Below are 17,745 nucleotides of genomic sequence, written 5' to 3'. Positions count from 1 at the left end.
ATGTATATATGCAGTATATATACAAATACATATATGTATATGTGTGTGTGTGTATGTATATATATATATATATATATATATATATATATATATATATATAATACACACACACACACACATACAGACGGGAGGAGGAAACTAAAATGTCACTGTCATCCTGCTGGATGGTGTTTCACATTTGGAGTTTTACAATATTACTGTGGTCATATGTGTTTATGATCATAATGCATGTATACCTGTTCAGTTCGCCTTTCCTTCACATCCCTGACTCATGTCTTTTGACCCTGCTTACAATCTTCACCACTGGTCTGTAAAAAGCCAAAGTCAAGACACCAGTTAATATCTTTTGCCCACTTCCAAAACAATGAGTTCTGATCCTGGTATGTTCACTTGTTTCATTTCAGATGGTTTTCCATACACTAACATTTGTCACTGAAATTGACAGCACAGCTGATTGTAGGCATTTCAGCTAGTCATGGTAATATTTGCTTCATTTTGCTGAGAAATATGCGCCATGATGAAATTAGAATGTGATGTTCCCTGTTTCTGATGAATGTGCTTACATCATAGCTTTGGATGTATACAGCATTGAACACCTCAGCTTTATGCATCATTTTGTTCTTCCATTTATAAGTTTAGGAATAACTTCCTCTTCAGTTAACACCTTTAGAAGTAACAGAAAAATAAATTACAGGAAAAGGTTAAGCATTCTGTTAGTCCTGCTGTGAGCATAGAGAAGATGTATTATTAATGCCATTTACATGTACGTTCTTCTCTGTTATAATTTTTTGTAGATGCATTATGGATCACCATGAAGAATCCAAAAGTGAATGGGGCACTGAAGAAGAAACAAGGTATAAAAGCAGTACAAGGGACATTACTTCACCTATAATGATGGAGACAGATATTGATCATACAGCTGTTCTACTTCCTTCTGGAGGAACTCAGAGCTGGCCTCATGCAGAACTGGTGGCTGTCAGTGAAACACAGCCACCCCAAGAGCCTCACTGTGAATTTTGCGATGTGTTTCTTCAGCCATGCATGGAGTTGCTTCGCAATACGAATTATGTTCACTCTACAAATTGGCCATCAGAAGTTAGTTCACCTAACTGTACTACAGACTGGACTAGCACTCTGCCTACATGTCTCAAAATAACAACTTTGCCATTCAGTTTTGGAACCCACTCTCAGACATTTTCAAGGGCTCTTACTGAAGACTGTTTTTCCCAGATGAATATGGACAAAACTAAGTCATCAGAGTTATTCCAGCTTAATCCATCTAAATTTGAAGTTTATGGGAAGGTCGATGATTTCATGGTCCAAAAATTTCAAGATATGGAATTTAGAAACAGAACTTTAGTGCATTCAGACTATAGTTTTTATGAGATGGGAATTCTAGGACAGCAGTCAGAGAATGATCTTTGTGAGCATAGTTCAGAAGAGGACACTGATGAGACAGCAAAGCACATTGTCCAAGAATCTATCTTGGAACTGGAAGAGATCACTCACACTGATTCTATGAGTGACTACATTTTACGGAGTACAAATTATTTAATTAAGAATGATGTTCCTGAGGACTCATTTGAGAGCTTGGCTGAGGAACCATCAAAACTGTACACTGGAAATAATTTTGAGAGAAATGCCTTGGCCAAAGCTATAAATAGCAGCAAAGTACCTGTACCAGAATCTGGTATGATTGGTAGTGAAGGCCAGCAAATGAGTGGCAGGCATTTGGAAAAAGGTTTATGTACCAGGCCTAATGTTAATGAAATGATTTGTATTAATGATACAGTTGATTGTGTTTCAGAAGAGGCTTCTGTAGACAGCAGTCAGATAAAAAACAACAAAATAATCCATTCAAACAGAAATGGCAGCATAACACATTTGGTGGGTTATGTGCATGATGAAAATCTTGTACCAAGTCACAATGACATTAAATGTCTAGATGTGGGAGCCTACCCACAAACTGTCGATAGCGAGGTAATTCAGAAGAGCCATATATTTGAGAGAGACCACATAGAGGATAAAACTGAAATTAGACTTGGAAGTAGATCGGACTGTACAGAACAGTCCACAAATAATGATTCTGTAGTTTGTGTGATATATGAGGACACCAGTAACAGACTGCAGTTACATGACAACTCACGTGTGTCCACTGATACACATAACAATTCACGTATGTCCACTGATACATTCCATCTAGGTAAAGGGCAACAAGAATATCCCCCGTTAAAGAAAAAAAAGAAGAAAAAGATATGTAGGCAAGCTACTTCTAGAAGTCTAATCAAGAAACTGGTTAAGGAAACTTTTAGCAGTGTAATCATGGAAAATAGCCAAAAATTTTTGGATGAGTTGCGAGATGCATATCTTGGGACAGTTCTAAGAAAACACTACTTCCATCTCCTAGATTCAGGCCTTATTATATCCAAAGAAGCACAAGGAGAAAAACTTTTTGATTTGGAGCTGATTACTTTGGTAAGTATTATGTTTATTAGATAATGGTTAATTGTTGTGGATTGATATTCCAGTCCTGTTTTGGTGCCTTTCAGTCATATTGATCTGTATTTTTCACTCATTTATTGGCACTGAGGTTAAAATAGCTGCACTGTTCCTCTGGGTGGGGCAAAGCAAAAGTGTAACCTTCTATTGTTGTCTAGGTTCCTGTTTGCAGTATATTTTGGATGCATTTCATTATACTGACTTTAGCTAGCTAGTTGTTTCATTCACATGATTAAGCTAATCTTCTTGCTTTATCTACTGCAACACAATATATATATAACTTTACCCTGCAATGCATTTACTTCTGCTGGATAAAATCAGACGTTTTGAAGCTGCTGGCTTCAGATGTAAGAGAAGACAGTGTAGAAGTTAGATAAGGTAGAAAAAACAAAGGAAAAAGATGAAGTTCAGATGCCCAGTTACAACAAGGGAGAAAGTAAAACCTATTGGAGGCACACATGGAGCAAGGAGAGGTGAAAAAAAAGAAATACAGAAGCTAAAAATGGAAGAGCCTGTGTAGAAGCTAAAAAAGGTAACACAAAACATAGCAGGTAAATGAACAACTTTGTTCAGCACTTGAAGGTAGTACTTGTTTGACTTGCTTTTCTCTGTCTGACTATTGCTGATCTCTGTCTGCATTTGATTTTGGATTGGAGTTATTCATTTAAGGTGTGGTTACTTCAAATGTTTATCTTTTTTTCTTATACTGCATTTTGTTTTAAGTATTTTGTTCTTTTTGGAGTCAGTCTTGTCTACGGTCAGTTAGAAAATAATTCCTCTTTTAACTACAAATATTTAGTGGCATCTTTATTTAGCTGTGGTACTTGTTTGACTTTCTGTTTTCTGCTTGAGTATTGCTTATCTCTGTCTGCATTTTTCACACTCAGCTCCCCTGCTGCTGTGCTTTTAAACTTTGTTCTGGTTTAAGCACTTGGGCTCCAAGCCAGTTATTTTACATTAGAAAGGTTGTGTTCTACACTCTTGTGACAGAAGAGGATAACCTATGTCCTTTTGAGCTGGAAATTGCTGGTTGAAGGCTGATTGTGTCTGTTATTCTAAAAGTGTCTTAGTTCTGGTTTAAGCACTTGGTATCCAAACCAGTTATTTTACATTAAGAAGGTTTGTGGTCTACATTCTTGAGGGAGGAGAGGGTAGCCTCCACTCTTCTGAGCTGGGAATTGCTGGTGAATGCTTATTGTGCCTGTTATTCTAAATGTATTTGTTTTGGTTTAAGTACCTGGGCTCCAAATCAGTTATTTTACATTAGGAATGTTTGTGGTTTACACTACACCCTTCTGAGCTGGGATTTGCTGGTTGAAGGCTTATTGTGTTTGTTATTCTAAAAGTGTCTTAGTTCTTTTAATCTGAGTAGATGCCGATCTCTTGCAGTGCAAGTTTCCCTTAAAATACCCTTACTGTCTATTACGCATGACATCTCACATATCTATACCATTTTTTTAACTACTTGAGCATCTAGTTTGAGCATAGCTGAGTATTGCTAATCAAGTTACTTGTCTTATGGACTTATTCAATATTTAAAGAAAACTCCACAGAAGCTGTGCTGCACCAGATACAGCCTACAATGAGAGAAGAGGAGGAGTCCATCGTAGAAGAAGTAAGAATAGCACTAAGGAAATGAAGTCAGGGAAAGCAGCAGGTTCAGATAAGGTCACAACAAATATAATAAAGATGCTGGGTAAGATAGGGGAGAAATGACTCCTGAGGGTCTCATAGCAGTGTTGAGAGAAGGACATATCCCAGATGACTGGAGAATAAGCATACTTGTGCCAGTGTACAAGAAAAAGAGGACATCCACAACTGTGGACAATACAGAGGTATCAAACACCTGTCACATTGCATGAAAGCTCTGGAGAGGGTGATTGATAAGTGGATACCAAGAGTAGCAGAAAGTAAGATGGGAGATGAGCAGTTTGGATTCAGATCAGAATGCAGCACAACTGACTCAGTATTTGCAATGAGGCAGGTAGTTGAGAAGAAGCTAGAGATGAGGAAAGAGTCTACTGGGCATTCCTAGACTTGGAGAAATCATATGACAAAGTCCCAAGAAAGGTGATTTGCACAGTACAGAGGTGGTTTGAAGTCCCAGAAACACTTGTAGAAGAGAACAGATTATGGTGGTTCGGGCACATGTGCAGAAAAGCAGAAGACAATCTGGTGAAGAACATTTGGGACAGACAGGAAGAAGGTAAGAGGAAACTAGGGCATCCAGCAAAGAGTTGGATAGAATATGTGAGAGAATATCTGTGCCAGTCAGTCATGAGTGTCGATGAAGGCAGGAGTGTAGCACTGAATCGAGAGAGATAGTGGCAGTTAACATGACACCCTGACCCCATGTAGAAAAAGGTTAAAGGGAGGTTGATGATGATGATTGGAGGACATGGTTGAAAAACCATGATGCCTTAGCAGGGATGGTTTGCACTTATCTCCTCTAGGCTTTCAGATATTGGCAAATACTCCCCCATAGTAACTTTTTTAGGCAATGCCAAACAGATAAACCTCCAAACTTAATTTAACCTATGAAGGAATATCTGAAGGTGGTACTGCTCAATGCTAGAAGTCTTAACAAGAAACTCCACTCCCTGAAAGCCTTCCTCTCCCTAGAGTGTGTAGACATTTGTGTAGTAATGGAGACATTTTTTTAAAGTTGTGAAGAGTACCCCAGCAATGCAGGGTTATAATGCCTTTCACACCTTTAGATCAGCTGATGCACAGGGGGACTAAAGGTAGAATAGTCTGTCTATATTAAATCCAACCAAACATCTAGACTGGTTATTAAAGTATATGACCCATTGGAACTCGTGTATATAAAACCCACCATAAACAGGGTCTCATACCATATCCTTGCAATGTATGGGTCCCCCTCCATGTCCCAGGAAACCTGTACTATCTATCGCAATGTACTAGAGTCCCTTACCATTCAAATCAATATGATATTCATGGGGGATCTCAACTACCTCTCTATAGATTGGAAAACCTACACCACTAATGCACAAGCCCAGCGATTACTAAACTTTGTTAATGCCAACATCCTGGAACAGTTGGTCAGTTCTCCTATCAGGGTTACAAAATATTCTTGACCTTGTACTCATAAATGGGTCTATATTATATTCTTAAAAGCCGACAATGTCGAATCTGACATTGTCAACATGAGAATATGAAACGATCCGAATCTTGAGCGTGTAAATGGAAATCTCCGTAAGGGGAGATTTGCATTTATTGCAATGTAGTGCGGTCTCAGAGTTGGTATATTTAAGTTGCAGGGGGGTGGGGGCCACAGGGGGGCTGCTTAAACCCGTTAGGGTACTTTTTTCTTTTTTTTTTTTTTTTTGTGTGTTTTTATCAGGTCGACATTTGAAGACATCGACCATATGGTGTTGACCATATGTTGTTCGATGTTTTCAACTGTCGATCTTATAATGTAGACCCTCATAAACATAGGGGCCAATGTTTCTTACCGTATATAATGTCTTCAGTCATTAGATCTGACCATAAAGCAGCATTGCTTGAAATAAAAATGAAACCTGGGGATCCAGCAACACCAAAAACCTTCAGGAACTATTTCAAGCCCAGGCTGTCTGTACTAAGTGATACCTTGGCTAAATTCCAAGCACCCGCAACCCCAGTAAAAACCATAGCATATGCTGGGCTATGTACAAAATATCTGTACAGCCATATTGACTGCTGTATAGAATGAGCTGTACCCACTCGTATTAAGAATAAGATAAACTCAAAGACAAGCCACCATGGTGGAATAACAATATCAATCAGTTATACAACAAAAGAAAAAATCTTGGACAAGTGTAGGAGGAACAAAGCCCAACATAATAAATGCCCCCAACCCATATAAACCGGGATCTAAGAGGATTAATTAATAAGTCAGAGGGTACATTTGAAGAAAAAAATTGCTTCTCAGGCAAAGGAAAACCATAAAGCTTTCTACAGCTATGTCTGTAACCTTGGAAAATACAAAATAATGCACAGAACTTATTGTAAATGGTATCACCCACACTGAACCAAAAGCCATTACCAACCTTTTGGCTTATAGGTTCAGCTCAAATTTCTACCCCCAATAGTCCAAAAGAAATACCACATACCACAATCCCCATAACCATTACTAGGGAACCAGTTATCAATGTACTTTCCAAGGACAAAAGCACTGCATCGCTGAGCACTGATAACATTCTGGGAAGCTTAGTAAATAGCAAGAAAAATTACCTCTCTAGTCCACTTGAATCACTATTCAAATGGAGCCTACAGTCAACCACTGAACTGGGTAACTACAGGACCGTAAGTCTGACCAGCCTCATATGTTAGGCCATGGAAAGAATCATCATGGACATAATAAATGAGGACATAGGTAACCTGCACACACTGTACCCTTCACAGTTCAGCTTTGTTAAAGGAAGGTCATGCCTGTTAAATCTGGTGGACTTTTTTGAGAGGGTCACCAAAGCGCTGGATGAAGGCAAGATTGTGCACACAGCTTACCTCGACCAGGTCAAGGCTTTTGATACAATATTCCATTCAGACATTACAGACAAGCTCACTAATTTAAGTATAAACTCTTTTATTACTCACTGTATAGCCAGCTGGCTCACTGATAGGACCCAGGAGGTCAAAATAGGTGAAGCCACTTCCAATAAGAGGCCAATCACTAGATGAGTCCTCCAGGGCTTGTTACTAGGCCCACTTCTTTTTGGCATATATTTCTCTGAAATGGAAGCAAATGCTGAAGGTTTATGGCTGACTAAGTTTGCAAATGATTACAAGCCGGGGGTTATCATCAACTCCCCTTCAGACACTAGCATTCTTAAGTAAGGCCTATCTCTGACTAACAAGTGGTGCCAAAGCCATGGTCTTAAACTCAATGCTAAGAAATGCATAATTGTACCCCTTGGGAAGTCAACCATCCCGGCTAATTACCATGTTGGTAATACACCCCTTACATACATAGACAGTAGCCTTACTTTTGACAAACCATGTGGCCACAGTAGTGAGGAAATCCTTTTATGTTGAGTAACTTATAAGTAACGGCATGGCATCTAGGTCCAAAGAAGTCATTATCCCAGTGTACTCCACCCTTATCAGACCAATCACAGCATACAATACTCCCTTCAGTATGTACCTGACCAGGCATATGCAGCAACTAGAGCAACCTCTGAGTTTCCCTACAAAAAGAGTACAGGGTATAACAAACCTGCCTTATGCAGAGAGCCTTAAGATCCTTTGCTCAGTCTCCTATAGATTGCTGAAGGAGATCTATACCTGTATTACAAGGCATCTGCAATCCCAACACTTGTGAATCTCCTGCATATTCATAAGTCAAACTGTACCAGAAGTACAAGGTCTAGGGGCCAGAATTTTGTCTGTGACTTAAACAGAACATGCTGGAGAGACAGATATGTGTCCTAGAGACTGCCCATTCTATGGAACAGGCTTCCTATCCATGCAAAGCTGAGTTTGTCTTTTATCTAGTTTAAATGCAACCTAGACCAGTGGATGAGGAATAGGAAATTTACATCAGGTCTGGCCCCCATGTCCCTTATGGACCAAAGTAGCTTATAAATACCTGGCCTTCAACATCTTATTTAGATACAGGACATCATTATTCTTTTGGTAAAACTTGGCTAGACTTAGAAACACCTCCTGGTTCATTAGTCTAGTAACAATCTATGAATCTATAAGGAAGATAGGAGGTATTTTCCAAAACTGGAGAGTAGTAGGGCCAAGATGAGAAAGTTGACCCCTGTTCTTGGCCCTGTCACATAATAAAGGTGTATAAAAATAAAATAATGGGATTCACCTTATAATCCTTAAGGCACTGGTAGTAGGACTATCTAGTTCAAAGGAAGGAGGTATGGTTCCTGATGATTAGAACAGGGCATGTGTGATTCCCATTCACAAAGGCATGAACAAGATAAAGGCTGAAAACTATTAAAGTTTCAGCATGAGTTCAGGTATAGGAATAATGTGGATTCATGCTGAATGCAAAACTCCTAAATATTTGAAAGCCTATGAGGCATAGGACCCAAGGCAGCATGAATTTACTGAAGATGATGTCATTTGAGTAAGTAACCAGGGTGTTAAATCAGACAGGGACAAAATAATGTGGTTTATGTTGGCTCCTGCAAGACTATAACATAATGCTACAAAACAAAAAAAGTAAACAAAAAAATGCTACATAAAATTTACACAGGAATGGAGTCAGTCTTAGGGCAGTATTGTGGGTAAAACACTGAGTAGATGATCAGGCACAGAGGATTAGTAAATGGGATTTACTTACATGAGAAAGGCTCCAAGATCCACAACTAGTAAATTGAAGTGCAGCAAATATCCAACATACAAAAAACACACTGAACTGCAGAAACACTACTTTATTAAAACACAAAGCTTTCTGGAACACAAAATCCCTTCTTCAGTGTATAAAAAGCATCAGATTAACTCCATATAAGTAGCGCATTAAACAAATCACATGTTAAAAGTCCCCCAATAAACAATCACAAGTAATTAACTCACTTGAAACACTTAAAAACATAGCACAACTATATCTTACTTTAAATTCATTTGTCTGAGCTTTAACACAGGTTTCAATGTAACCATTGTATTTAATCCTGGAAATGAATCAGCCTTCAAGCGTAGAATCCATTCATGTTCCATTAGTTCTAATTTGTTGTTATGATTACCTCCTCTTATAATTTTGGTCAGAGTTTGTATTACCATAAACTTGAACATATGACATGAGCCACAATCTATTACATGCTTGGCAAGTGGGTTTGTCAGTATTTTATGCCTAATATCTGATTGGTGATCTACAATATGATCCCTTAACCTTCTGGTAGACTTAGCTATATAAAAACAGGGGCATGCTAAACAATTTGCTAGATATACTATAAAAGTCATATTGCAAGTAGCTGAAAGTTTAAAATAATATTTCCTTCTAGTTACTGGATGCATAAATTCAATATCAGAAATAATAGACTTACAACTAGAACAATTCAAACATGGAAAGGTACCTTTCTTATTTATACATTTCTGATGGGTGATCAGTTCAATGTCCTTATAGTATAAATGTTGTTTCAAGCTTTTACAATTTCTAAAGGCAAATTGAGGCTTGTCACCTATAAATTCTCTTGTCTCAGACACTTCCTGTAAGATATCCCAATGATGCTCTACTGTAATTCATAACGTATTTTAACCTTACATTTTCCTCAACATGCGTTCTAGTTACATCTCCTTCAAATTGAGAAAAATAGGGCTTAGTATTGTTCCCTCGCATCAATCACTTCTCTTCTCATATCATTTAATAAACCTTCATTGTAGCCCCTTAACCTAAAATCATGCAGTATGTCTAACATCTGCTTACATCTCTCTATATCCATATTAATCCTACTCACCCTTAGAAGTTGACTCTTATCAATACCCCTAAAGGTATGACTAGGGTGCAGGCTTTTTCGATGGTGATATCTATTGGCCTGACCATCTTTTTTATATATAGTAGTATCTAGCTTATTTCCATTCTTAATAATGCATGTTTCCAAAAATTGTATTTGTTCATTACTTTAAACTTCAAAAATCCAGTAGTGGATATCTAAATATGAAATAGTCACATAAGTCTTGTTCATTTCCATTCCATATCAGGACGACATCATCCACAAACCTCTTAAAATAGTATCTTTTCATAATACCACGTATTTTCATTAAATATAAACTCAGATTCTCATCTCTCCAGGGACAAGTTTGCATAAGTATTAGCTACTGATCTACCCTGAGGTTTGATGGAACATCTGTTTATCAAACAATAAAAACATTAGTAGTAAGAACTACATCCAACAAATCACAGATAGTTTCTATTTGTCTTGAAGTGTGTCTTCCATATTTAACCATATACTAACATACTGCTTGAATCCCATACTCATGGAGAACAACGGTAAATAGTGAACTAATATCTAATGTCACAAACATAAAATCTGTACTCTGAATGGATGTGTACCATACATACAATTTTCGCAGAAAATCCCCTGTATCCTGTATAAAACTAGTTACCTCATTCAAAAGAGGTTTCAAAGATTATTTAGATACCACTACTGGATTTTTGAAGTTTAAAGTGAGCTATTCTAATGAACAACTACAGTTTTTGGATGTATGCATTATTAAGAATGGAAATAAGCTAGATTCTACTGTATATAAAAAAGATGTTCAGGCCAATTGATATCGCCATCGAAAAGGTATGCACCCTAGTCGTACCTTTAGGGCTATTAAGAGTCAACGTCTAAGGGTAAGTAGAACTAATACAGAGAGATGTAATCAGCAGATGTTAGACATGCTACATTATTTTAAGTTAAGGGGCTAAGATGAAGGTTTATTAAATGATATGAGAAGAGAAGTGATTGATGCGAGGGAACATAATGCTAAGCCCTATTTTTCCCATTTTGAAGGAGATGTAACTAGAACGCATGCTGAGGAAAATGTAAGGTTAAGATATGTTATGAATTACAGTAGAGCATCATTGGGACATCTTACAGGCAATGCCTGAGACAAGAGAATTTATAGGTGACAAGCCTCAATTTGCCTTTAGAAATTGTAAAAGCTTGAAACAATGTTTATGCTATAAGGACATGGAATTGATCACCCATCAGAAATGTATAAATAAGAAAGGTACCTTTCCATGTTTGAATTGTTCTAGTTGTAAGTCTATTATTTCTGAGATTGAATTTATACATCAGTAATGAGAAGGAAATACTGTTTTAAACTTTCAGCTACTTGTAATACGACTTTTATTGTATACCTAGCAAATTGGTTAGCATGCCCCTGTTTTTATATAGGTAAGTCTACCAGAAGGTTAAGGGACCGTATTGTAGAACACCAATCAGATATTAGGCGTAAAATATTGACAAACCCACTTGCTAAGCATGTAATAGATTATGTTCAAGTTTAGGGTAATATAAACTCTGACCAAAAGTATAAGGGGAGGTGATCATAACAACAAATTAGAACTAATGGAATATGAATGGATTCTATGCTTGAAGGCTAATTCATTTCTAGGATTAAATACAATAGTTAAGCTGAAGCCTGTTTTAAAGCACAGACAAATGAATTTAAAGTAAGATATAGCTGTGCTATGTTTTTAAAAGTGTGTCAAGTGAGTTAATTACTTGTGATTGTTTATTGGGGGACTTTTAACATGTGATTTGTTTCATGTGCTATTTATATGGAGTTAATTTGATGTTTTATATACACTGAAGAAGGGATTTTGTGTTCCCAAACGTTTTGTGCTTTAATAAAGTAGCGTTTCTACAGCTTGGCGTGTTTTTTTGTATGTTGGATGTTTACTTACATGAAACAGTGGTGAGTACTGGGGTGCCACAGAGGCCCTACTGTCACTGAAATTCAAATGATGCTACAAAAGACCTAGAAGGAAAAATCTGACTTTTTACTGATGCCAAATGATGCAACAGTGTCAGTGAAATGGAGTTACAGAATTGTTTTGCAGAGGCAGGGGAGTTGCTTAAAATATGACAGCTTTCAGATCAGCAGACATTCAGAATAATACACCTGGGAAGCAGAAATCCAAGTAATATTTATAAAGTTGTAACATTAAGAAAATACAAGGACACTTGTGGTGCTTAGATGATTTAAAGGTAAGCAGGCTGAGTAAGAGAGATAGGTAAGAAAGCCTGTAGCATACTGTGCAGAACAAATTCCTATGATAAGATGTGAGATGCCATAATTCGTTTGTATAGACATTTGGTGAGAACTAATCCAATGTGCTGCTGGAAAGTCCGTACCGGAGCGCAAACATCCTAAATATATTCAGCCAAATTGCATGGTAAAAGTCAAACTCTCAAAGACTTAGTTAGATTACATTATGTTATTCCACTTCATGTAAGTAGTTTTTGGGTCTACTTTATTTAAATGAAAACGCTTTACGTCGAACACTACTCCATCGACACATATACACCGAACCGCGAAATAATCAAATGCACAAAACCATGAAATTACCACAAAATTCAAAATGTGGAAGTGTTTTGGTTGGCCTGTCTGAGCTACAGATCCATAAGTATGTGATAGTTACGGACATTAGGGTTAGGATTAGGGTGCAGGTTAAGGTAAGTGCATAGATAGGTAATGTAATATGGGTAATATATTTGACGCTTAGTGTAGAGTTTGAGGTAGGGGTTTGGTTAGTGTATGTGTGTGGTTTATTTATTTTGTTTGGGTATAGCTCCGTAGGGTAAGTGTGCAGTAGTTACGGACCTTAGGGTTAGGGAGGGGTTAAGGATAGTGCATAGATAGTGGTGTATGTGGGGTTTAGTGTAGTGTTAGAAGTAGGGTTTTGGTTGGTGTATGTTTGTGGTTTATTTATTTTGTTTGGGTGGGTAGTATGTTTCGGGCGGTGGGGTTGGACAAGTATGCCAATTCTGTATTTTGATTTTCGCAGTTTCGTGCGTTCGATTATTTCGCAGTTCGGTGTATATGTGCTGATGGAGTGGTGTTCGACGTAACGTGTTTTCGTTTAAATAAAGTAGACCCGTAGTTTTTCTCTTTCAAGTGTGATGTTAGTAGCTGGGGTCAGGCTACTGTCTGTGAGTAAACAGATGTAAAAGTGGAACTTTGAAGATTTACTAGCAAAGATAATGGGCCATGTAACTGATTGGTCTAAAATTAGTACATAATTATCATAATTAACATATTATAAAAAATATCATAATAAAAGTGGTACTGAAGGCATATTAGTACTCGGTGTCCCTATTAGAAGTATCAGACAAGATAATGCAAGTCCTGACACTTTGAGAAAATTAAATGTAATTCAAAAAGAAAAAAGCAGCAAACTGCTAAACTAACTAATACGATTGTCACATATTTCCGATGTGAGGGGTGGTAGTCCTCACCCCTGTTACTTATATATACTGATTATAACATCACAATATGTCAAGGTAGGGGGAATACTTCAAGGTACCACAGTCCTAGACTTAGTGCATGCCCTCTAATACTTGTAGTTCTGCAGTTCTGAGGCTCATAATTACCATCCTCAGACTTTCTAAAGGTATTTCATATTTATGCATTTAGGTATCAGAATGTAATATATAACATTAATACATAACATTACTTCTAATTTCTCTAAATAGTATTTATTTCTAAAGTTTATCTAACTGAAATATTTAAAGAAAACATGACACTACAATTAAATGACTATATATAACTTCATGATGTTCTGCAACATGTATGGCTATGCATTATTGTAATTGTGCATTGCCTAAGACATTCTTGAATATGAACTTTAAAATCCTGATATAAAGTTTACCACAACCCAATTGTAAGGTATTAATTGCCTGTTTTGCTGTTAATATTTTCATGGCTCTGAGATTTCTGACTGGCCTTCCTTTACTCTCTTGATAGCTCTTGGTGGTTCAGAGACTGTTTACGTCTCTGCCTTTTATCTCTTGGTAGCTCATAGAAATCAGTGGTCATGATGACTGTTCTGTCCCTAAATAATGTACGTTTTGGGCATTTCTGTTACCTTTTCTTTCTGAGCTTATTGATGTAATGAAAAGTTATACATATATGTTTGTGCAGATGGAGATTTGAAGGAGAAAGTGATGCTGACTAGGGAAAAACAGGGCTTGAAAGGTGCCTGACTTGATCAGGTACTGTCAATCATCTAAGATACAAATGGTTATTTAACCGACACACCAAAGGTTTTGAGGATCCTAGAAGACTTTATGATGGATTCCATTTTGGGTTTGCCCTTCCTTTCTATCATCATATAAGTGGACTAGGACTAAGGGCAGGGATGCTAGGGATTTGAACTAGTATATGGTAAATGTTTATGCAGTCATTAAAGTACAGCATTATGGGATAAGAAGAGCACCTATTCAAAAGGTTACTGAAAATGGCACTGTAAATCTCAAACATGGGTGGAACCTACCAATTCTGGAATGGGAGGGGATTCAAGTGTCAGTGGATATATGTTTTCCTGAGGAAAATTGCTGAGTTGGTGACCTGTCAACTAATACTGCAGGCTTGAAGGACCATTCTCTTTGACTAATACAGCTTTAGAGGTTTTATTTTTTAAAGAAACATCTGATCCTGGAGATTGTTTATCATAGTATTTATCTTTCCTAGAGGTTACTTGACCTTAGAGTTGGAATATAACTATGTTTATGAGGGGTGTATGTTGGGAGTTGGTAGGAAGAGAATTGCTCCCCCTTCCACCACAAAAAAAGAAAATGATGATTGAACTATTTCCTTACTTCATTAGTTTGTGCCATTCTCTCACTTGTGTTGTTAGCCTGTAATCTTAATAGGCTGTGCCTTGATAAGTCAAAGGATATCTGCCATATTATTCACTACACTGTAAACATGTGTAGAGTTATCTGCTCAGTCCTAGTCTTTGGGTTAGCAAGTTGAGGAGCCTTGGTGTAAAAAGAACACCAAGGGATAAAGCAGAATTACAATTAAAGTTGATCAACTTGCTGCTGCCGGAGGAGGAAAACTTGTGTTTTGCTTAGTCTTCTTCCTCTCATGGTCTCAGGATGCTTCTTCAGTCCTAGTTACTTCCACTGGGTGGAAAAGTTGTCCTCAGTTCTTGTAATAAATCCAAATATTCAGTTCTTGTCATTCCATTGGTTTAGTAGGGTTGTCTCTTGTTTTTCCATACGGGTATTTTTCTGAGTTGTAACCCTCTTGGGACTCTCCTCTTCTCTATAAAAATCTTGAAGTAAGTCTCTTGCCACTGAAAGCAAATCATATTTTTCAGTTTGTTTTCAAGTAGCTCAAATGGATTGTTCCTTAGTGGATTTTTCTCTCAATTTTTTGCCGTGCCCTTTAGAGTCTTTCTGATTTTCCCATGTGTCCAGTCTGAGAGTGGTTAGGAGTTCCTTGAACCAAGAGACTTCCATATCATAGTTTTGACTACTAAAAATACCCGTATAGAAAAACATGAAGACAACCCTACTAAACCAATGGAACAACAAGAACTGAGTATTTGGATTTATTACAATAACTGAGGCCATTTCTTCCACCCAGCGGTACTAAGTAGGACTGAAGAAGCATCCTGAGTCCACAAGATGGAGAAGACTAAGCACAACACTAGTTTTCCTCCCCCAGGAGCAGCAAGTTGATTGGTTTTAATTGTAATACTACATTGTAAACAGGAAGATATATGCTTTCTACGTACTGCCAAGTTCTATAAATCATTTGATAGTATGAAAATACCATATTTTTTGTTCAACTTCATTATCATCATCATTCTTCCCCCTTTTCCCATTTGCTACACAGGGTTGGGGTACTGTGTCAACTGTCACCGTCTTTCTAGATACAGTGTCACTCTCCTACCTACTTCAATGGGTATGCCCGACTGTTGCAGCTCTTCTCTCACTTAATCCATTCATCTTTTTGATGGACACCCGCATTTCCTCTTGCCATTTTACTATTGCTTTCAAATTTTGTTTACCAGATTAGCTTCTGATTTACTGTACATGTGCTTGAACCACCATAATCTGTTCTCTGTGACCTTCTCTGCAAATGGAGCTACTATGGCTTCTGCTCTGCTGTTCTCATGTCTTCATATGTTCTCCACTTTATATTCTACCACCTGTCTGAGGCAATTCATCTTTATCATCTCTAGCTTCCTTAACTGCTCTACCTTCACTGCCTAGGTTTCTATACTATACTTTACTATACTATACAGCAGTACTGCTTGAACCTGCTTGGATCATTTATTCAGCACTTCCTTGTCCCTTGCTTGGACATCTGCTATTACAAGACTTGGATTGCTTCTAAAATCGTCTGCCCTCAAAGATGATGTAAGTATATTTTTTTGTATTTGCTCTAACTGTTTCAGTGATATTTAACACTTCTGTGATGCATTTATTTATTTTGTTAAATTTATCACTATTTTTTCAGCCTGCAGTTGTTAAAGAAACTCTATTGATTTGTTACTGTACTGCTCTTAGGTTGTTTTAACAATATTCTGATATTTCTTAACCTCCTCTGATACGACAAAAACTGTTCTGAGCAAGTCTGCCAAAATATTTCTTTTTCAAAGTTTTTATATGCTGTGACTATTTCTCATGGTTAGTGAACTTATTTCCAAGTATTCCTAATATTGCAGGAATTCTTACTTCTGTTGTAAAGCATTTGTTACTGCACTTGAGCTCAAAGCCAGTTTGTTTTACATTGGAAGGGTTCTTTAGCATTCTGGTGCGAACAGAGAGCTAAATTCAACCCATCCAAGGTGGGAACTACTGGTTGATAGCTTATTGTGTTTTTATCTGATTGGCCTGAGAGTTTAATTTTATAAAAGTATTTAATCCTGCTTGTATAAAAGCCTCATGTTTGCACCATGTGCAAACATGGTTCCCCATGCTTGCATATAAGCAAACCTCTCCAGTATAGGAAACACTCTCAATAGTCTCCCACTGCTCACAGCTGTTTGAATAGCTGCCAGTTTGTGCAGAGGGTGGTACCAATGCAGGTCATCTAAGAGTATATTAATACACACTCTCATTTTCACCTTTAAGTGACTCTCCCTCACTCCTTCTCATCTAGGAGTTGTGTTTCATTGCCTTTTATAGCATAGGCTGGATTCAGACCTGCTAAATCTAGTGTGTTTGGTATCAGTGTACTCTTAAACCAGCCATCTTATAGTGAGGGCCTCTTTGTACCCTTGTGGTAGAAGTGTGTAGCTCAGGACCCATATGAGTTGGGGATTGCTGGAGACAGGCTAAGGTTTGGGGCTTTCCCATTGATAATTAAATGTGTTAAAACTGTTTACATGTGCCTCTATATAAGCCTCGCATTTGCATGGGTTTGCCCTCAATTTACCGGAGCTGCTCAACATTTGGCAACTTTAGCCAGAGGTCTGGAGGGCATCTGCACTAAAATCTAAGGCATTCACCGAAAAAAAACTGAAAAATAAGTATATTTTAACCCAGCACTGCACTTTAACTCTATTTAATTGAATTACAGCTTTATTTTTGCTTTTTTTGTGACTGCTTTATTTACTCTGTACTTCAAAATTGTGTTTTGTTGCCTTTTATAGCATAGGCTAAATTCAAACCTGCTGAATCTAGACTGTTTGGTATCAATGTGCTCTTAAACCAGCCATCTTACATTAAGAGGGCCTCCCTGCAGCCTTGTGGCAGAAGTGTGTAGCTCAGGACCCATCTAAGTAGAGGAATTGCTGGAGAAAGGCTCAGGTTTGGGGCTTTCCCATTGGTAGTT

At 37.6% G+C, this 17,745-nt stretch overlaps 1 protein-coding gene across 3 annotated transcripts in view; it reads left to right on the top strand.

Annotated features, from left to right (window-relative positions):
* The window catches only part of LOC122789223, a 361,091-nt gene that overhangs the window by 85,347 nt on the left and 257,999 nt on the right, over positions 1-17,745 (top strand). For all 3 annotated transcript variants that reach the window (XM_044056499.1, XM_044056500.1, XM_044056497.1), the window contains one exon: positions 795-2,475. In XM_044056499.1, coding sequence (XP_043912434.1) covers positions 795-2,475 — 1,681 coding nt within the window. The remainder of the gene's footprint in view (positions 1-794; positions 2,476-17,745) is intronic.

The sequence above is a fragment of the Protopterus annectens genome, chromosome 14.part0, assembly GCF_019279795.1.
Source record: "Protopterus annectens isolate FY-2018-M chromosome 14.part0, PAN1.0, whole genome shotgun sequence".
NCBI lineage: Eukaryota > Metazoa > Chordata > Ceratodontiformes > Protopteridae > Protopterus > Protopterus annectens.
Note: the sequence above shows the minus strand (reverse complement) of the source record. Positions and strands in the feature narration are given on the sequence as shown.